The sequence below is a fragment of the Pseudochaenichthys georgianus genome, chromosome 1, assembly GCF_902827115.2.
Source record: "Pseudochaenichthys georgianus chromosome 1, fPseGeo1.2, whole genome shotgun sequence".
Taxonomy (NCBI): domain Eukaryota; kingdom Metazoa; phylum Chordata; class Actinopteri; order Perciformes; family Channichthyidae; genus Pseudochaenichthys; species Pseudochaenichthys georgianus.
The window spans coordinates 26,508,633-26,531,115 of record NC_047503.1 but is presented as its reverse complement, the minus strand read 5'-3'; the positions used below and the strand labels follow the sequence as shown (position 1 = coordinate 26,531,115).

At 43.2% G+C, this 22,483-nt stretch overlaps 2 protein-coding genes across 4 annotated transcripts in view; both read left to right on the top strand.

Moving 5' to 3' along the window:
• Nucleotides 1–6: 6 nt before the first annotated feature.
• Nucleotides 7–17,807, top strand: pgm2 (phosphoglucomutase 2). Its single transcript, XM_034080884.1, has 13 exons — nucleotides 7–232; nucleotides 8,289–8,456; nucleotides 8,676–8,867; nucleotides 9,512–9,595; nucleotides 9,961–10,154; nucleotides 10,386–10,575; nucleotides 10,662–10,759; nucleotides 10,950–11,133; nucleotides 11,483–11,576; nucleotides 14,238–14,367; nucleotides 14,475–14,667; nucleotides 15,304–15,437; nucleotides 16,806–17,807. The coding sequence occupies exons 1-13, from the start codon at nucleotides 158–160 to the stop codon at nucleotides 16,906–16,908; spliced, it is 1,839 nt and encodes a 612-aa protein (XP_033936775.1). The 5' UTR covers nucleotides 7–157; the 3' UTR covers nucleotides 16,909–17,807.
• A 187-nt stretch (nucleotides 17,808–17,994) lies between these two features.
• The window catches only part of tbc1d1 (TBC1 (tre-2/USP6, BUB2, cdc16) domain family, member 1), a 47,260-nt gene continuing 42,771 nt past the window's right edge, over nucleotides 17,995–22,483 (top strand). For all 3 annotated transcript variants that reach the window (XR_011643100.1, XM_034080863.2, XM_034080855.2), the window contains exons 1-2: nucleotides 17,995–18,081; nucleotides 18,899–19,554. Coding sequence is in view for 2 of the 3 variants with exons in the window: in XM_034080863.2 (XP_033936754.1) it covers nucleotides 18,940–19,554 (615 nt within the window). In the remaining variant the exon portion in view is untranslated. The remainder of the gene's footprint in view (nucleotides 18,082–18,898; nucleotides 19,555–22,483) is intronic.

Sequence of the window (22,483 nt, the reverse complement as noted above, 5' to 3'; positions counted from 1 at the left end):
CGCGTTACGTCGCTCCGCCCCGCGCTGTCGACAGTCCTCACATCTTCAGCTGCATTTCCCCTTTTATGTGCTGTTAAAGGCTTCAGTGTGAGCATACTCACCTCATTTAAGCATATCTGGTGAGCTGGACAGCTTCTTGACTCGGAACAGCAGCGACATGGAGAACGGTTCATCCATAGCGGGAGACTCTGAGCTGCAGCAGGCTGTCAGGCAGTGGCTGCAGTTTGACAAGGTGAGCTGACAGCTAGCTGCTAGCTGAATGTGCTGAGTCTGTTACCTGCTGGGTTATAAGGGATTCACTGTCAAACTATAATTTACAGCCACTGTTCTGTTCTACTGTACGCTATTATTATATAGTGTGTAGCGTGATAATATGTTTAGAGTGGTGGAGGAAGTTGTCTGATCTGTTTGCTAAAAGTTGATTTACTACAGTGTATGGACATAGAAATGCATTGAGTACCCAATGTCCCAATATTATTATTGGACTATTCTTTCACACACACATACGGGTATTGGGCCGAGGGCGACACCGTACTTCCGGTATCCGCCGTTTTACGCGAGGTGCAAGCAGCCGTACACCGTCTAGGTCAGGGATCACCAACTACATTTGTCCATGGGCCGAAATGTAACCAATAGACACTATCGCGGGCCAGCGATTTTTATATAGCCCAGAATTGTATAGATAGTATTCAGATTACTTTTGGAATACTTTCTTTTTCCATAACAGATGGGTATGTTTTGGTGCACAGGAGACACTTATTTTACTGTTTTCATGGCTTATCAAGAACTCAAACACAACATCTTGGTGTCATTCTGGACAGCTCTCTCATCTGCACCCCACATAAAAAACATCACCCAGACTGCATTCTTTGTGCATTCTGTCTTAAAACCTTTCCTTGGAATATGTTATGAATTGTAAGGTGTCCTTGGGTGCTTTGAAAGGCGCCCCTAAATAGAATGAATTATCATTATTATTTATTATCTGAAACGATGTAATAACTTTTAAAACTGTTTCCAGTCACTTGCCCCATGCATTCAGCAGCAGCAGGCCATTCACTTTGATTTAATCCCGTTATGAAATGTCGTCATTTCGACAATAAAGAAATGATACATAAACGTTATCTTGCACATTTTATCCAACCATCTCCGTTTCTAACTTTCAATATATTTTAAAAGAGATCTCTCTCTCCCATCTGCATGTGGGGGCGGGGCCTCACAGACACGCTGCATCTCTCTCTCGCTCACAGACAAGCTGCAGCGCTGTGCAGTGTGCACACAGTTCTGCCGGTAACACACCAGTTAATATTCTTTAAAGAATAAAATCTACACCCTTTTTTCCTTTCGGACTAACGGCAAGGTTGGATTTTTTTCTCAGTAACGTACCTGTTACTAGCGTGTCCACTCCACGCCGACACCCCGGCGATCGAAGATGGACCCTTCTCTCCCTCACACCAGAGGAGTCAGGGACTCGGAGGCTCGGCTATGCTGCTGCGGGTTTAAGATTTCAGGCACAGACTCACACCAGGTCTGCTCGTCCTGCCTCGGGCTGGAACACGCCCGGGAGGCTATCGATAACCCCGGCTCGTGCAGGCATTGTACCCGCTTCACCATGAAGAGCCTCCGCCGACGGTTAGCACGCCAAGCTAGCTTGTCGGGACAGGACCCTCTCATGTCCTCTGATTTGCCGTCCGGCAATCAAGACATGGTGGCGTCCGCCGCAGAGATTGAGCCCCGCGCTGTGTCAGACTGGGGCTCAACAACAGCGACAGCCGCTGAACCGGAGCCCCACGCCGTTTCAGGCTGGGACCCGGTGGCGGCAAGAGCCGCGAGAGCAGAGCCCCGCGCTGTGTCAAGCTGGGGCTCCCAATTGGACCTCACCATGGTTTCACCCGCGGAGGATGTCCTGGAGTTGGACTACATGGGGGACGAAGAGGATACCTCTGAGTTCCTCCTGTCTGACTCGGATGGGGATGACATCTTTGTTTCATCGGCTCAGGCTACAAAGCCGGGAGCGATGTCCGCTCCCCCGGGCGAGAGCACACCAGCTTCGCCCGTCCTAAGCATGGACTTGCAGGCCGTGTGTCAACGCGCTGCTTCCAGGCTGGACATCCCATGGCCTGAAGTGGCCAAGGAGACCTCCAGATCTCGCTACGAGGGGAAGAACTTGCCCCAAGCAGCGAGGACGAAGAGACAGCTCCTTCCAGTCTTTCCGGAGATGCTGGACGAGGTGGCGGTCTCGTGGAGAGACCGTCCCTTCAGCAACAAGGCTGCCTCCTCCCTGGACTGTGACGGTATGGAGAGGCTCGGCCTGCTCCGCATGCCGCCCATGGAACCGCTGGTGGCAGCCCACCTCCAACCGAGGCTGGCTTCGACACCAAGCAGGAACCCCATGCTACCGGCAAAGGCAGACCGGTTCCAGTCAGCGATGACCGAACGGGCCTATAAAGCCGCAACTTTGTCCGCCAGGGCTCTCAACGTCTCCTCGCTGCTGACCGCCTACCAGGCGGAGCTTTGCGAGGACATGTCGAGCAGACCTGAGCCTGCCGTGTGGGACGAGATCGCAGCGATCACGGACATTTGCCTCCGTGTGCAGCGCTGCGCAGTCCAAGCCACGAGCAATGCGCTGGGAATGATGGTGGTACAGGAGAGAGCCAGGTGGCTCAACCTGACCAACCTTCCAGACCGGGAAAAAGAGGATGTTCTGGACATGCCTATTGTTCCAGAGGGCATATTTGGCTCCGCTCTAGCTTCAATGCAGCTGAGGTGCGAGTCAAAAAGGAAGGGAGACGAGGCTCTCCAACTCTGTCTCCCCCGAAGGGTCTAGCCGCCACCTCCAATGGTCCCGCGGCAGGCCTTCACCCAAGCTGTCTCACGTTCCTGCCCGGTTCGAAATACCGAAGCAGCAGAGACCGCAGCCCATCCCGGGTCCCCAGCCCAGGCACGAGGCAAGAGGGAGCTGGCCAAGAAAATCTCCGGTTCCGGCAGCTGCCGCTCAGGCGCAGGAAGAAGAAGCGGGCGGCCTGACAGCCTCCTCTCCTCGATGAAGGAGCTGGAAGTTCCCTGTTCCCCAGCTCCAGAGCATGTTCCAGTGTTGGATGCTCATGTGTTTTCGGGGAGCCACCATGCCCCTATCTTCCCGCCGCCTCGAGTGATGCCAGAACGTCATCCTCAAGTTTGCGCCATCAGGGAAATGGACTTAACATCAAAGACAGCAATTTCCGCTGCCTGTTTAAGTCACACAAACACATGTCATCATTGTTGTTTCAAAATAAATCATTTTCCACTATCGGTGGAAGCCAAGTCAATAAAAATGAAAAGAAAAACAATAAACAGTCTGTCGTCTGCCCCTCTTTTGAGAGCGGCTACGGCCTCTCTCAAAAGGCGGACAATAGACGGGATTGTGACGGCACCACCACCACGCGCATGTGCAGTGTCGGCCGGGGTTGTCAACCTGGGGTACCACCGTGTTCAGACACTAGAGGGCCCCATAACACAACAAATAGAGGATGCTCACAGATTCTGCTTGTGTTGCTACAGGCTCCAATTTGCTGTCACCCCCCCTCACTTCTCGGGCATTCTGTATTCACAGGCCCGGGGAGAGTCGGCCCATATTCTAGAGCAAGAGATTTTCTCGCTACTAGAAAAGAAGGCTATATCGATAATACCCGCCGAACAGAGTCAGAGCGGCTTTTATTCCAAGTATTTCCTTGTTCCCAAACGGGGAGGGAACGGAATTCGGCCTATACTAGATTTGAGAGCTCTGAACAAATATCTCAAAAGATACAAATTCAGAATGCTCACTCACACATCTCTGTTGCGTCTCGTGCGCCAAAACGACTGGTTCACATCAGTCGACCTGAAAGATGCGTATTTCCACATCCCAGTATATTACCCACACAGGAAATATCTGAGGTTCGCCTTTCAGTGTGTCTGTTACGAGTACAGAGTACTTCCCTTCGGTCTGTCTCTCAGCCCGCGAGTGTTTGTACGGTGTACGGAAGCCGCGATAGCCCTGTTAAGACAACAGGGTATTCGCCTGGCAACTTATCTGGACGATTGGCTCCTTCTCGCACAGTCGGAGCAAAAGGCCATTACGCAGACGAATGTCCTCGTAAAACACCTGCTCGACCTGGGTTTTGTAATAAACACAGAAAAGAACATGTTGTCTCCAGCCCAGACTGTAAGCTTTTAGCGGTGTTCCTCACCCTAAAATGCTTTCTGCCTTTTCTCAGAGGACATCATGTCCTCGTGAGGACAGACAGCACGACCACAATATCGTATATAAACTGCCAAGGGGGTTTGCGTTCTCTCCAGTTACACATGCTGGCACGCAAACTGATCTTATGGAGCTGCGGACGTCTCTTCTCTCTGAGAGCGACACACGTACCAGGAGTGATGAACCTCGGGGCGGATCTGCTGTCCAGAGGTGCACCACTATATGCAGACTGGACTCTACATCCAAGGATTGTGAGTCAGCTGTGGGTGCGTTACGGCCGAGCCGCGCTAGATCTGTTCGAATCAAAAGAAAATGCTCAATGTCAGCTGTTCTTTTCAATGCGCGATTTGAACGCACCGTTGTGCGTGGACGCGCTCGCGCACGTTTGGCCTCCAGTCCTTCTGTACACGTTCCCACCCCTGGCTCTGATACCCCCAACTCTGGCCAGAGTGAGAGAACAACGCCACACACTTATCCTGATAGCTCCGCACTGGCCAGCTATGTACTGGCTGGCGGAGATATATCAGCTGCTGTGCGGGCAGCCGTGGCAGGGACATACTGGGGGGGATCTTTCACCCACACCCACACCCAGAGCGCTTGGCACTATGGGCCTGGCCCGTGAGTGGTACAATCTGAATACAGTGGGGCTCCCTCAGAATGTGATAAACACTATTCAGAGTGCAAGAGCTTCCTCCAGCAGGTCTCTTTATGACTGTAAGTGGAGGGTGTTTGAGGAGTGGTGCCTTCAAAAAGGACATCTCTTTTCAATGTCCTGTCGGGGTGATTTTATCATTTTTACAGGACTTGATTGATAAACACAGAGCTTTCTCTACGATCAAAGTGTACTTGGCTGCTATTGCTGCATGCCATGTGGGCTTTGAGGGAAAGACGGCTAGCCAACATCCTTTGGTCTGCCGTTTTATGAAGGGATCTCGCAAGGCTCCTCCCAGTTTCCAGGTCACTGGTGCCCTTATGGGACTTGGCAGTGGTTTTAGATGGGCTCACTCGACCTCCATTTGAACCCCTGGAAGAAGCTGACATGAAACACCTGTCACTGAAGATAGTGCTGTTACTGGCTCTGGCATCTGCCAAGCGAGTCAGTGACATTCATGCGCTCTCTGTACATCCTTCATGCACTCAGTTTGCCCCGGGGCAAACGAGAGTGTTGCTAAAGCCCAACCCTGCCTTTATACCTAAGGTGGTTGGCTCATGTACCCCCATTGACATTGTGGCATTTCCTCCGCCGCTGTGTTCCTCTGAGGAACAGCGGCCGAATTTGCTGTGTCCAGTTCGTGCTTTATGCATCTATATGGACAGGTCAAAAGAGTTTCGTTGTAATGACCAACTCTTTGTATCCTGGGATAACCCTCAGAAGGGCAAGCCCGTTACCAGGCAACGGCTCTCCCACTGGATTGTGGAAGCGATTGCTCTGGCTTATACGAGTCAGGGTTTGCAGGCACCAACAGGCCTACTCGTGGACTGGCTACATCCTGGGCTTTGTTCAAGGGTGTTTCCATCCAAGACATCTGTGCAGCAGCGAGCTGGTCCTCGCCGCTCACTTTTGTCCGCTTTTACAGGCTAGATGTCTCTGCTCCAAGTGTGGCCCGCGCAGTGCTGGGTCCCGTGTTGAGACAGAGTTCTACGTGTTAAGTTCTGGTTGTTTTTGGTGATTTTCGAGGTAAGCATGTCTAGCAATACGGGAGTTTCAATATCCCATAGTGAAACATCAAACGGAGTGTTATGAATGAGAACTATAGGTTACTTACGTAACCCCAGTGCTCAGAGTAACATGAAGTGAGATGTCTCACCAGACGGCCCTTCTTGCTAAGGCGAAGCGAGAAGAGGTGCTTATTTTGAATGACACTGCGTCGTAGCGCAAGCTACTTAAAGGGTGGGTGGATTCCCTGACGTTGACGTCAAGATCACCAGCCAATCAGGATTGGCGTAATGAGATTGATGCTTCTGTTTGCATACGCGTTGAGGCGCATCCCATAGTGATACATCTCAATTCATGTTACTCAGAGTACTGGGGTTATGTAAGTAACCTATAGTTTTTCCATACATCTGCAGGCAGTCTGTAAGGGCAATCCGACAACCCACACAGCTCTAGTTTATGCTGGTAAAGACCTAAAGCACACCCCTCAAGTCCAGAGATGTAATCCGAAGACATGCAGCGATTTCTTCGGTCGTTAATTCAGAAACAAAACCTAGTGCGCTCTGCCTGGCTACGTTAGCTAGCTGTTTATATTTGCACTTCCAGGATATTTGCACCTCCAGGAAAATGGCGTGTGTGTATATATATATATATATATATATATATATATATATATGAGCGTGTTGCATTGTGGGTAGCTCGTGACGTCACTGTGTGAAATAATTGATTTCATATGTTCATCACTTTAATGTTGCAGTTGGTTAAGGTGAAGCTAATTTAGTTTAATATGCTTGGTAGTTTGATCTTAATAATACATCATGATTGATTAGTTGAGTATATTTTGTATTAATAATCTGAATCTGTTTATTAGCGAATTATGCCAGAAAATATAAAACATCCCTCTGAGTTTTAGTTGAGTATCATTTTAGAGTTACTCAAGTAAAGTTAAAAGTAATACAAAGTAAGCAACTTTAGTACATTTGCTTTCCCCCATAGTTTTTTATAGCATTTCACAAGAATCACTAACTAAGTTTTACTGCAAATGTGGCGTCAGGTACAGTGTGAGTGACTGACATCATACACAAAAAGGCTATTTCATAATAAGCTTTTAATAGAAACACTTTACTGTGACCTTTTAATAATGCTTTATTTTACAGGTCTGTAATTGTCATAATAATTCTACGCTCATAAACAAATCCTGACATTGATTATTTGCTCCCCTCCCAAACCAATAAATAATCACAAATCCTTTTTAGATTTACCAAGTAAGTTTAACATGCAAAATGTCAAATCTGTCAACAGGCAAGTCTCCAATAAATACATAAATAATGAATGCATATAATTGGAGCAGTTCTTTAATATAGGTTACCTTGTTTTAACCCTACCAAAACCATAGTTATCTGGAAACCTCCAAGGAAATAATGCATTCTTTAAATAAAGCTTTGTGTTCTCGGTGTATACGTTTTTATTTAGTTAAGTTACAATTATTTAGCTGTAAATCAAAACACAACATATTTACATGCTATGTTTCTCTGCCTCCCTACTGTCCTCATCAAAAGGACAAAGGAACTTAAACAGACGGATATTCAGATTATTAGTAAATTCCCAGAGAGAAAGCTCAGGTCTCGTGTAAAAGAGCAAACTGACGTGTAATCAGACTAACGTGCATCCGGCCCTCAGACCTAAACAAACCAAGTCATTCATGGCCTTAAAGAGACGGGGGATGCCTCTCATCTGGTCACATTAGAAAAGGGACCCTGGTTCATTAGTCTTCACATAATTGTGTTGGGGCAGTTTGTCAAATGGCACATCATATGGACCCACATGCTGTGTTTATGGCTGCCAATTCTCCCCAGCCTTATTCTTCAGTACAAGTTATTATCTTTTTGGGAAAATGGACACGATATTAATTCACAACTTAATGCAATATAGTTGATAAAGATGCCTGCGTTTTGCTTGTAAGTCCCTCAGAAGAACAAGTACATCCTTCCTTGAAACTGCACATTATAGTAGCTTTATATTATATTACACATAACAATTTATTAGCAGAAAAGCACTTTGTTTAAAAGTGCAACATAAATGTAACCATATACACACACTGACTAACTTAACAGACCTAAACCACATGTTTCTTTAAATGTCCCAGTGTTAGCGAGCCATCCAGTTTTCAACTGCAGTCTTCAGCATAAATCTATTCTCAAATATCTTGCCAAACACTTCAATGCTCAAGTAAATGTTCTAGTATTGTAATGTAGTCAAATCCTCTTGAGATTTGGGAAAATGTGCAGTTTTTACATTACTTTCTGATGTTTTATTGACTATCAAACTAACTTTTCAAACCTAATCTCCAGTTGACTGTTATTAATACATTTAATTATGTTTGATTTATTCAAATATGTTCATGTTTTCCTTCCCCAGAATCCCAAGACCGTGTCAATGGTGCAGGACCTGGTGAAGGAAGGTGCGGTGGAGGCTTTGAAGAAATGCTTCTCCTCCAGGATGGAGTTTGGTACAGCAGGTCTGAGAGCAGCTATGGGCCCCGGCACATGCTGTATGAATGACCTCACTATCATCCAGACCACACAGGTTGGTTAATGGATAAACTACTACCATACATTAAGCATCAAGTCACATGCAAAGCCAGACGTTATTGATTATGTTCTCTGATGTTTGAAAAGACATGTCACAGTAGTATCTCAGTGCAGCAATTGTTTTACTGACTACCTGTAGGTGTTGTTAAATGTCACACAATGCAAGTTTAGAAACATTCTTCTCCTATTTCTCTGAATCTTTTCTTTTTTACAGGGTTTCTGTAGCTACCTGGAGGACAGTTTTGATAACATTAAGGAGCGTGGGGTGGTGATTGGGTACGACGCCCGGGCCCACCCCCCCAGCGGGGGCGGCAGCAAACGCTTCGCCAGCCTGGCCGCTGCTGTGTTCATCAGCCGGGGGGTGCCAGTCCACCTGTTCTCTGATATCACCCCGACACCCTTTGTGGTAATCACTTAAACTTTTGTAATTTCCTCATTTTTTTATTGCAGTCACAGATGATATAGTACCTTACCAAATGAAAATAACATCAGTTAAACATTCTCACAATCAAATTTGTAAGGTATATTTGTGATTGAATATATATGAAGTCAAATCAGTTGGTCTGGTGTAAGTGTTGCGTTGGTACAGTGGGACAGAAGCTACAGGGCAAATTCCATTCAAAAAGTACACTTCCCCTTTATTTAGTGCACATTGCATAAGTCACATAGGCAACGCCCAGTTGGTCATAATGCTGTCGTCTCTCACAGGACTCAAATCATTTAGCATAAATCAAGTTAGATTTATCTAAATGCAACATTCCCAGTTTGTTCTGTATTCTGTTTGCTTGCTTGCTGTTTTGCTTAAAATGACCAACAGCCGGTAACAAAAAAAATAGTTTGTCTGTATGAGGCACGCACTTATTTTTTCTCTGAAACTATTTACTAGATTTTCACCTGGAAATGTCCTAATGCATGTCATGTTGGGCTAATGTTTATCTGTCGACATTGACAAATGTTGGCCTTGCAGTACACACTATTTGATATTGTGTATGTGTAGTATTTCTTTGAAATTATTGGAAATATGACACATTTCTCCTCTGCTCCCTGCAGCCGTTCACAGTTTCTCAGCTGGGTCTGTGTGCTGGTATCATGGTGACCGCCTCGCACAACCCCAAACAGGACAATGGCTACAAGGTAACTTCCTCACCACCTCCCTGTTGTTTTAAGTTGTAACATCTAGTTCAGTGTAAAGTCAAAAAAATTACTGTTAGTTGATCGACAGAAAATGAAAACAAACTATTTCCTGGTTCCAGTTTTTTTAAGTTCCTGTTTTGTATGTCATGTCTAGTGGTTTCAGACTGTTGAGATAATAGGTCATTTCAACATTTGACTGCATGGAATTATGTTTTGCTTTTTTAATAGTTTTCTAACTTTTTAAAGAAAAATGTTTAACCAATACAAAAATAGAATATAATCGGCACATTTATCGATATTTTAAACAAGTCACAATCCTAATTGTGTCGTTCTTCCTTTCCTGTGCTGCTTTGTCTGTGTCTCAGGTGTACTGGGAGAACGGGGCCCAGATCGTCTCTCCTCATGACAAAGGTATCGCCAAGGCCATAGAGGAGAACCTGGAGCCCTGGCCCAAGTCCTGGAGCACAGAGGAGGCCCTGAAGAGCCCCCTGCTCAAAGACCCCTACCAGGATATCCACACACAATACTTCAAAGCCATCCAGAAACACTGTCACCACAGGTGCGCCATAAATAACTAGAGATTACCCATGTATTTAAAAAAAAAAAACTGAGGAAGGCATGACATAGAAATACAGGAACTGTGTTATCGGAATCATTGCATGTTGCTGCTCAACATTTCAAATGCATGTACAGTATGAGACAAAACTGTATACTAGGACACACACAGAAACTACAGAGCTGAAAGAAAGTATGCATGGAAACGTTTTGACTCTGGCTTCTGTCTTTACAGGGACATAAACAAGAGTTCAGAGGTGAAAATCGTGCATACATCTGTGCACGGCGTGGGCCACACATTTGTCCAGTCAGCTTTTCAGGCCTTTGACCTCCACCCTCCATACGCTGTAGAGGAACAGAAAGATCCGGACCCTGAATTCCCCACTGTCAAATATCCCAATCCTGAGGAAGGAGAGGGAGTCCTGGTATGTTCTGAGCATTCACATCACAAAGAGTCCTATAAACACGGTGGGTTTTAGGATGAAGATGTAACGTTTGTGTGTTTTTGCAGACTCTGTCGTTTGCACTGGCAGACAGGGAGGGCGCTGCTTTTGTGTTGGCTAATGATCCTGATGCTGATCGCCTGGCCATCGCTGAAAAGCAGGAGAGGTTTGTGTAAATATAATGTTCATGTTCTTTTGTTGGTGTCATTGCAGATTGTTAAATTTTTCTCACACCTTGAACACCTTTACAATTCCAGAAGCGATGCAAAAGCAACATTTTAAACAACACAGACGTTGATATATAAGGCTATGTTTGTTTGCAATTCCGCACTTAAAATGCCCTCTGTCTGTTTCAGTGGAAAGTGGCGAGTGTTCACTGGTAATGAGTTGGGTGCGTTGCTTGGATGGTGGATGTTCCGCTGTTGGAAAGAGCAGAACTCTGACGATGCTGCTGAGGTGAAAAACCTCTACATGCTGGCGAGCACCGTCTCATCCAAGATACTGCGCGCCATCGCCCTCAAGGAAGGCTTCCACTTTGAGGTAACCCTAGTCAACTTTTTGGTTAAAATCTATAATACATGCGAAACTCGAAAGCAAAAACATACTGTGCCAAATGTTTTCTTTTTAAAGCCCAGATCTGACTCTAATGTCCTCATGCATCCAAAAGTTGTTGTGCTTACTGGTACAAAAAGGCCACCTTAACTGCATTTTCCAGTATGTGTCATCTTGTAATGATTGATCTTAGAAAACGTTAGCAATAATACATTAAGAGAACATTGTGAGTAAAATGTGGCTAAGACAGTAAAATGCACTCGTAGACTTCACCATTTCACATTTCTGAACTTTTTCGAACTAGACTTGACGCTTACTGTCCCCACTGTTTGCACAGGAAACACTTACAGGGTTCAAATGGATGGGAAACAGAGCCAGAGACCTTTTGGACCAGGGCAAGACTGTGGTGTTTGCCTTTGAAGAGGCCATAGGTATACACACACACACAGGGGCGCCGCCAGGGATTTTGGGCCCCATGAAAATATATCACATTGGGCCCCACCACCAGGCACAGGCCACTTTGTTTATAAATTACCTCGATGGCCGTATCAAATGGTCTAGCGGTTCGTATACGGCCCGGGGGCCGGAGGTTCCCCACCCCTGCTTTAATATAATAACATTAGTATTAATATCATAACCAAAATGTCTGTGATTAACATTTTATTTACAGACTGATCACTCAATGCTTCAAACTGTCCATCATCCTAAATGGAGCAAAAGCAGTTTTTTGTTTTATATAGATCATTGGCTATGTGGGAAAATACTGTGTTTGAAATGTATAATTTAAATTAGATGTTAGCTTTTTGTTATATATATATATTGTATTCCAGTCTCCCTTCAGATATGTTAAGTGGCATTCAACACAATGCTGCTCACCTCCTTCAGTTGGGAGAAAAGCTGGTTCAGGTTCAGCCTTATGGGGGGACAGGGCAGCTGAGCCTAAAGATGGATCTGTTGGACCTGGCACCAGGGGGAGGGACAACTGATTTAGTATGAACAGCTGCTAAAAATGTGCCTACCTTTAATAAATGCAGGCACATTTTTAGCAGCTGTTCATACTAAATCAGTAAGAATGGAGAAACCATCTCGAGTGTGCTAGAATTTGAAAGTACACAACCGAAAAAAATCTGCCTCTTCCTTCAGAGTTCCTTACAGAGCCCCTCCTCCAACACACACGAACGCACATATGACCAATGAGTGCACGAGATCAGTTTGTGCACAGATGGAAGGCTGACAGGCAGGTAGGCCATCCAGTTATTTTATCCGGCTCGGATGATTGGTTGTGCTTTTTACAGCGCCACGGCTTCAACAGATGACATTTTTGTATGTATTTATTGTCAAAGCATTTAATATATTCATTGCTATCGGGATGTTAAGAGCATTCCATGGAATATAACAAAAAGTGTTTCTTAAGTGAATTACCTACCATACCTTTAAATGTCAGCTAAAAGAGCAGTGAAATTAAAGACCTCTGAATTTTCTGTAAAGATATTAACAGTACTTCATGTCAGCTTAGTAAACAAAAAAACATTAGCTAACAGACTAATTTCCACCACTCATGGACCACACCCACCTTTTCTTGTGAAAAACTGTGTGACATACTGTCACCCTTTAGTCCCTCTCTCTTGTCTTTCTCTCCTATCTCTTCTTTTTTTAGAGCCTGACTTTGTTGGTCGTTGAGACATGGTACAACCATAGTACAACACACTTACGTAGGCTAAGTACTAGCATCACTCCTCACATGCTTTCACTCTCTGCAAGTGCTGGTGCCGCACCGCGTTTGGAGGCAGGACCAAACCATTGCATGTAAATAGAGGGGGGTGTACAGAGGCTTTGGGTAATTCACTTTTGGAAGAAAATAAGTAAAATTAATCGTAAGTTTAGTGAGTAATTTATCAATATAACATTCTATTAATGTTAATTATTGAGGATTGATGAAAGGTTACTTACATTTTTTTTCTTAATGTTCTGAACATTTTGGGGCCCCTGTCAGTCACGGGCCCTTAGAATCGTCCTAACTTTTCACCCCCTTACAGCGCCCCTGCACACACACACACACACACACACACACACACACACACACACACACACACACACACACACACACACACACGTATATTAATTAATGACAGCATATATGATTTAATTTTGGGGTTGCATCACATTATTTTTTCTTCTAATGATCTACACAATGTCACCAGATAGGTTGATTTGATTTTGCTGAGAGGATTCATCTGATGTAAATGTATCTAGGGTCAGTTGGTGGGTAAGCACAATTAGAGTCTTAACAAAATCCTCTTGCCAGTTCACAAGATCTTAGTTGGGATAATGGTCATTGCAGAAACCTTGTTCAATGATAGAAACTGGCCAAGAAGCGTACACATAAAAGTAAAATAATACAGTGTAAAAACTTAAATGTAGTTTCCTCAACAATCTGCCTTTAGATGGCTGCCAACAAAGCATGCTTTGGTCTCACTGTGTCATGATAAATGTGTCTACACAGACACACTGCTGTGTTAGTGTGTCATAGGAGGGGAAGGCCCCTAGTGTTTAATGTTGGTCATTGCACAAAGACAGTAATCAACTCTTAGATTAAACTAAACTTAAATAAAACTATAAAATAAAATCTTTCATTTTCCCATCCTTAACCTTTTGCAATAAAGTTGTATTAACTACTCTAACAATACATCTCATAATACCTGACAGCTTAACACTTAACTTCTTCAAGCACTTCCTCTGTGGCCAACTGTCTGACAAATGGTTACTCAAGAGCATTTACAATGTTGTAAAGTATAGTTACTTGTTAAGTGAATAAATCAATCATTGAAGTTGGAGAAAGCCTTCAAATATCAGACATGCACTTTGGTCTTAGTTATTTATCGGTCAATCACCATGCACTGTTGTAAACGTTGTTTGAGGATATGACAAATGTTCATATAAACTCACAAATACAACATCACATACTTTGGAGCATTTCCATATAATATGCTTCTGGTGCTGTAATTGAAATCGCATGCCTTTGCACACACAGTTAATAAAAAGAAACAGCTGGAGGCGACGCATATCAAGAGTGAACTGTGTGTGTGTTGCAGGGTATATGTGTAGTCCCTCTGTTTTGGACAAGGATGGAGTGAGTGCTGCAGCCATAGCAGGAGAGATGATTTCCTATCTGGCCACGAAAAGCTCAAGCCTTTCTCAACAAGTCACTAACATCTATGAAGAGTAAGACAACATACAGTAAACTCATATGGCTTGGACAATATAATTACAATATATAGACTTCAGCTGTAGACTTACACTCTGACTCTCTCTCTCCTCCTCATTGTCAGGTACGGCTACCACATCAGTAAGAACTCCTATTTCATCTGCCATGACCAGGATGTGATCCGCAGCTTGTTTGAGCGCCTGCGCACCCACAGTGGCCAGAAAGACTCTTATCCCACTGAATGTGGCCGCTTCGCTATTTCTGCTGTACGGGACCTGACCACTGGCTACGACAGCAACCAGCCTAGCAACAAGGCTGTAAGTATACACATGGACACATGTACAGTAATTCATGTAGAGGGGACAAATCCTTGCTTTGATAAATGCCAAATGTTTATGTACCAATGATAATATTGACCAATATTTGCAGCCATAAATATGGAAAAGTTAGTCACGACTTGTGATAATGTTTCTATCTGCTGCATATGGAAATAAACAACGGCTTATTAGTGCTACTGTGGGTTTAAAAATGGAAATAATGATGGTGCAGGCGTCGTTATATTTAGAAAAAGGTGTGTATTTATAATAAACTTGACTACTCACTAAAGTTATAATGTCATACCTTTTTTTTTAAGGAGCCACAATGCTTCACTCTTCAGGGTTAGCCCCTTGCTGTGTGCTTTGTGTTAGGGTTCCTACAACCTTGCAAATCGTTTTTATCTCCTAAATGTATAATGTTAATTTACCATAAAAAAGTGACAGTTTGCTTGTTGTTGAGGGGCTTTTAAGGTTTCAGAATCCTATGAGAAACTGAATATGTGAGCTCCATTTCTGTATTTTATACAAATGAGTTTGTATATGAATAATTTCCTTCAAGTTGTCCATTGGAACAGAACTTCCCTTTTGTATTTTGTTTTCTTTTTTATTAATCCATCACTCTTTTCTCTTTCTTAGGTTCTTCCCACCTCCAGGTCCAGTCAGATGATTACCTTCAGCTTCGCCAACGGGGGTGTAGCCACCATGAGGACCAGCGGCACGGAGCCGAAAATCAAATACTATACTGAACTGTGTGCGGCTCCTGGAAACAGGTAGGGGACTTTAGAGACCTGGGGCCTCGTTTATAAATGGTGCGTACGCTCAAAAGATGGCGTATGCCAGTTTCTGAGTAATGTTTGCGATTTTATAAAAAACAAACTTGACGGGAAAATATGCGGTCCTCCACGCAAACTCTGACCCATCCGTACGCGGTACGCACAAAAACGGGAGAGACGAGAAACTGCGACGCCGTTGGCAGAAGGACGAATGGAGAGAAATATGTGGAAATAATATCATAAATAAAATGTTACCTCATGTATCATATATGAAGAATTAATTTGCATAATGTATTAAAGCCAATCTTAAAATGATTAAACAAACGCCTGTTTGCGACTCCTCAGTGCACACAAAAACATAACTTGGAGAAAGAAAGAAATACGGAAATGTTATTGAAAACCACCTGGAATATTTTGTCTTAATGTTATGACATGTATTCTCATAATTGATGCGGTAAGCAGAAGGACAGAATTAGGTCTAAACTGAGGTCGTTTTGCTTCTCTATAGGTTGTATAGATACGAGCATGGTTTTATATACTATTATGTTTAATCGTATTTTATGCCGTTTGCTAAGACTTGATAAGTCGCTCATAAAACACAGGAGGTATGGAAACGATCCGACCTCCATGCTGCTACTCTGGTTCAAACTGCATCCACCAAACAATGTGATTTATCTCCACCTCCCCAAAAGAACCAAGATCTGACACGGTGTGAGATGTCTTTTTTAGCTGTTCTGTCGTCATTTCCTGTGATCTTCTTCATGCAGTCAGTCAAAATGAATATTAATACGGGGCGTTTCTTTTACTATTTATAGGCAAATATGGGCGTTACGTGAAGCCCGCAAAAGCTGCGTCGCATTTCGAGTTGATTGTGATTTATAAAGGGAAACCGTCGTAGGACGTGTAGTGCGTGCGCAGTGTTTTATAAATCGGAAAATGTCTGTGCATATTTATTTGCTTTGTCCTACGTAAGAAACCTTCCCACGTGAATCCTACGCAAGGCTTTATAAATGAGGCCCCTGGCCAGCAAGTGGCTTTATGACTACTGATTATTTTGATTATCTTTTAATAATTTATAATGTAAAATTACAGAAAAAAGTAAGCTTACAATATCCTATGGTAAAACCCAAAATGGTGAATATTGTTTAGTCCATCTCAAAGATATCAAATAAAAATGATATAAACATTTTAAAAGCAGCATATCCTCACCTTTTGTGAGTTAAACAATCAATAGATTATAAAAAATAGTTGGCACTTACTTTTCTATGAATTGACTAATTGTTTCACTTCTAAATGTCTTGCGTTTAAATGGCAACCCAGTCACTTCATTGTCATGTTTTGTTCCCTCTGTGACTCTCTCAACAGTGATGTGACGCACCTGAAGAAGGAGCTGGATGAATTGGTTGACGCTATTGTTGAAAACTTCTTTGAGCCAGAGAAGAATAAGCTGCAGCCCAAGCCGGAGTAACACTGACAAACATTACTTTACAGAACCAACTGTGACTAATATGTCCAAGCATTTCACAGAGTGTCTAAATTACTCCAGAAGGGACTTTTGATTTAATACAGGCTTGACATTACTTTATTGAACATGTTACACATTTCTGCCAGTTAGTCTTAATCTAATCTACAGGGTAAATGCCAAATGTTTGGGTGTAGGGATAAATCCAGGGACAGTTTTACATCTAAAAAGTTACATGGTTTGGATTGAGTTTACCTCACGCTGGAGATTTGGAAGCACATCTTTACAATGTCTCCCCTTCCTCGGTCATTCCTGCTGTTTCACTGTGATATTTAGGTTCACACACATGCTGTATATTCTCTTGTATTTAACAAACATGCATCCGATGCTTTTTCAGCATCAACTGCAAGGTTGCTAACATGAAGAGTTACATAAGTGTGCAAATGTTAAAGAGAAATTCTGAAACTTATACTGTAACTTTAAAACTTGCTATACCTTTAATTGATGCTGTAAATGGTTGCTAAACTTTGAATGTGTCATATCTTACATAACAGTATGGCATTGAGAGTTACAGTTAAATATATTTTTAAGTTTAAAGCTGTCATTCCAGAGTTGCTGATATGTAAAATGACCAAGCCTAAAAGCTTATAGCACCACCAAGTGGAAATATTGTACATGTTTTATTCACATGCTCCCACTGCGCATTACTTGATATGAATAGTTAATACTCAAAGGGACTCTTTACACAACATATGACATCTACAATTAAGACAATTTTTCCCAGTATTTCATAGATGTTGACTATAGAATCGGTGAATTAGCACCTCACCTTTCCTTATGTGCCTCGTATTTCAAATGCTTTGCTGAAAATACAGTTAAACTCAATAAAAACGCTTGCCAACGTCTGGAGTGAAATGTCGAAGGTAAAGCACCAACACTCACGCTACGTGCGGACCATAGGTGCGGACACGTTCCCCCTGCATCCTGTGGAGAGCATGCATGCAGCACGCACTGGTCATGTCCCATCTGAGAACAGAGAGGAGGGAGGTCGGGTCTGCCCTGTCTCTATATTTAACTCAAACTACAGACTGCTGGTGCTCCGTGAAGCTCGCCCTCGCTCTTTATTTCTGTGTACGTCCGTAGACTCTGTCATTCACCGGGCAAGACTTCAGTGAACAGGTAAGACTGAACCGGCATGAGAATATCAGCCAGATGATGGTCTATCGATCAAAATCGGGAAAAACGTACATAAACCGTGGTAGATTTAGTGTGTGCGTAAATAGCCTATAACTTGCCCCGTGCGTAAAATTACAATCACCAGTAAAAGAAGGCAAGTGGGGCTGCGCTCCTCGGAAATAAAACCTCATTCTAACTTCCGTTGTTCCTCTACTGCAGACCGACATATATGGCAGCCGCACTGCCTCATTTTATTTAAATTGAGAAATGATTTATGTTGCAAGGTCAAATATGAGGTGCGTATTGGACGTCTTCCTTTTCTTTCTCTATTAACTTCACGGGAACGTTTCATTTCATAGCTGGCATATCTGTTTTTAAAGCATTTCCATCATGCCCCGCTATCAATGTTGACGTAGTTACTTACACGTTACACATTATCACAGTGAATGTATACTTATTCTTACGGTAATAGTTATAAAAGTGATTTTAATGTCGTTTACGTATGTTAATGGTGTGGGGCAGGAGAGATGAGCGAGCTACCCGCTTTTCTCTCTACACTTGCCAAGTATGATCCTTATAGTTTAGCTGTCCTGTGTTTGTCTGTGTGTCCTTGAGACTGTAAAAAGTGTAGGTCAGTAGTCATGTGTTTTGGGTTCGGTAAACAACACCAGGTGGTCCATGTTTAGTAGCCTATACCCTCCAAATGACCCTGTGATTACTATGCAGGACTCAGATGATTAACAGTGTCCAGATTCTACACAAATGGCAAAGTGGAACACAGTAAATGTTCTTCTTTAAAAGTCTGACTGAATGTTTGCAGCTAAAAGCGGAGGCAGACTGCTGCGTCTGTCCCCACCAGCCATGGAGGGGCTCTACTTTGAAGTGAAGCCCAGAAGAGATGAACCCTCTAGCCCTCTAAGCTCTGAAAACCCCCCTCCTAACCTGACCTCAAACCACCGCTCATGTCCATCACTTTTACATCGCAACTCTTCCACACTGTGTCCGCGCAAGCTCTCTTCTACAAGAAAAAGGATTTCACCACAGGGGGAAAAGGTAGAGGAAGAAGGAGAGGAGGAAGATGAGGAGATACGATACAAACTGATTTTGATCGGTTCTCTGCCGGTCCACCACCTGACCACCATGGCCATGCTGCCCTGGGTGGTGGCTGAGATCAGCAAGTGTCGGCCTGCAGAGAGGAATGTGGGTGCTGGGTTGCGGTCTGGACGACAGGTGGACCCTTCTACCCGTAATCAGACAGTTTTCCTGTGTGTGTCAGCATTGCGGGTGCGATGTGTGTCTGTTCTGGGAATGGGAGTTGTCTGGGACCCTCTGACTCACACGGTGCTGTTTGAATGTCGTCCTCACCAAGTGACCAAACTGATTCACAACAGCCAGGAGCCCAGCAGCTTCGGCTGCCTGGTCCGAGACGCACCAAACTACTCCTGCTATGTCTTCCAGTGCCAGGACAGCACCAAGGTGAGTGAGTGTGTATAAATGAAATTATATGCGATTAAACACTACTGTATCAGGCATTATATGCATCTGTATGCAAAGTAAGAAACAATGGAAAAGTGTACTCTTCTTAAATATTATCACAATTAGAAAACAGCAATAAAAGTTAAGTTAATATCTGCAGATTAGCCACACAAAGCCTCAACATTTAGTAAGGTGCAAAAGCTGTAACGATGACATTGTGCCCTAGATTGTGAGTCAAAGGAATGTGTGTGTTGTAGAAAAACCTTGGTATCTACATAAAGTAATAGAGCTCCCAAATCATCATGATTATTGCATGTCAAAGTGGACAGTCTCATAAAGCATAATGAAAGCAACACGCAGAGCTAATTAAACTTAACCTAGATTTTGCATGTCAGTTTAGAATCTAGAGCAGACAGGCAACTAATAGAATCACATGAGAATCAGGATTCAGCCTGGCAACACTCTCCTTACATTTTGACAAAAGGTAGCCAGATCATTCAGTGTGATCACACTATTTATTACCACATCCCACTGAGAGAAACTGGATCTTGAATTGGCACCTTGTAAGTCTATGTTCACTGTGCTTTCACTTCAACCACATAAACACAAACACGTCCACATACAAAACACACATTCACACACTCCTGACCTCTAACTCCTTTAACCTCTCCTCCATATGCTGGGCTTTTCCAACAGACACACAACACTGTGAAGCTGCAGCTGGTGCCTGAATCAAGCCAGAGACATTTGATAGCATCCTCATTGCATGCCATGCTTAACATACCGAATAATTAAAAGAGTTAGCCACATTATAGAGATGGAGATACTAAATAAATCTTAGGAGTAAGAATTACAAATGTCAGCTCAAACTCGATCTACAACTGTTTTTGTGTTGCTTTCCACAAGTCCTGGCTTACAGGCAAATACCTGCATAACCTTAAAAAATATGAACAGCCAGCATGTACTCTGTGATGTACTATAGTGACATGTGTCTCTATATGTGCACATGTGTCACTACATGTATTGTATTTGGTATCAATCCCCACATTCAGATTCATTTTACTTGATCATACACATAGGATGTTTTGTGTGCGTAAGTCAAAATAGCTTGCTTTACATTAACCAAGCAAGATGTCATGTTGCCAAGGTGACCACTTCCTTTGGCTCAGCGTGTGTGTGTGTGTGTGTGTGTGTGTGTGTGTGTGTGTGTGTGTGTGTGTGTGTGTGTGTGTGTGTGTGTGTGTGTGTGTGTGTGTGTGTGTGTGTGTGTGTGTGTGTGTGTGTGTGTGTGTGTGTGTGTGTGTGTGTGTGTGTGTGTGTGTGTGTGTGTGTGTGTGTGTGTGTGTGTGTGTGTGTGTGTGTGTGTGTGTGTGTGTGTGTGTGTGTGTGTGTGTGTGTGTGTGTGTGTGTGTGGTTCTCTCCCCTCTCTCTTTTCAGCCCTTTGAAGAATGCAATGATGTTGATGTCACCAACGTGTGACAAGAGCAACCACACCTGTTGCTCTTGCTCTGTCACATTGGGACACACACACACACACACACACACACACACACACACACACACACACACCACACTCTGTCACTTTCAAGTGGGGGAAGTGGTGGTAGATGTATTTGCATCGTGTTTATGGGGTCACATTTGAAAATATTGCTGCAAAAGTTGTGGGTGATAATGATATTTAAAAATTAAAGAGACTGTCTGGACTGTAGTATAACAGACACATATTATGATTTATTGTGATAAACATGTGTCCTTTTTATCCATCATAAATTAAAAAAAAACGTTTGAAAGTTAAACCTACACATTTTAGCAACCAATTAACCACTAGTACACACTAGTATCCTTCTACCATGCAGTAAATCCAGCAGCACACAATCGCCAAGTGCTGGTAAAATATGTGTCTAGAATAACTGTATCACTTACCAGCCAAAAAACAGCAACAGTTATCTATTGAATGTCTGGTAAAATGTTACCATTCACTAGTCATTTGACTCTGCTGCTCCTGCAGTGGGAAATAAGTAACCACTGGGTGTCACTAATGAATTGTACAAAGTTCACAATGTTTTAGTCTGTTTATTACTATTCAGAAACTGAACAGATGGTAATGAGATAATATGTCAGTATTACTAACTGAACCTATTTTATTAAGACTGTATGATCATCATGAGGATTGGGTATTCTGGTTTTTCAATTATAAAAGTAAATTGATTAAAATCAATCTTTAATAGCAAGTAGTGGTAAACATAAATGCTAATAAGATATGGCCTAGTTAAAGTAGTGTTCATGTTATTTAATGTGAAAACATGGGAATGCAGTTGCTGCCTGTGTAAAACTACAATGTAAAAGTAATTGTACACACATTTTAATTGTATTGTAACCAGTTCTGCACCAATGCTGTGAAACTTGAGATAAAACGTTGTCAAATGTAGACTGACATGACAACTGTGTGTAACTTCTAGAGACCATAAGGTTTAGTAGTCATATTCCAGCTATCAGCAGCAGTGCCTCCCCAGGGCAATCATTCTTGGCTGATTAGGTCTGCTCTGCTTACACACCGGAAATACTGTTTATATTCAGTCATACCAACGAAGATAATAGACACAATCTAAGTCATGCAACACCAGAGGGAAAACCACCCAAAAGTCTACCGCCTAAAGTTTGACTGCCCCGGGACAGGAACTGTGTCCACCCCATTGTCCAAACGCATTGGCGGATCTAGCTGCAACAAGATAACCACACTTAAGTGGGAAAAAAACCTGAAGTTGGTTATTTGGCTTTCAAAACAAGAGCCAATCAAGTAGTGTGTAAATGATATCCCATGTGAAGTGATTTTCATTATCTTACTTTGAAAAACTTCAACCGGATGTGTTGTAATTTTATGTTGACAAACTTGACATTTAACCGCAGGGAGCAAAATCAACTTTCCAAT

Coding starts and splice junctions, on each gene's coding strand:
- pgm2 (XM_034080884.1), top strand. CDS start 158: ATGGAGAACGGTTCATCCATAGCGGGAGACTCTGAGCTGCAGCAGGCT. Junction 8,457..8,675: donor CTATCATCCAGACCACACAG/GTTGGTTAATGG, acceptor TCTTTTTTACAG/GGTTTCTGTAGCTACCTGGA. Junction 14,668..15,303: donor ACCAGCCTAGCAACAAGGCT/GTAAGTATACAC, acceptor TCTCTTTCTTAG/GTTCTTCCCACCTCCAGGTC.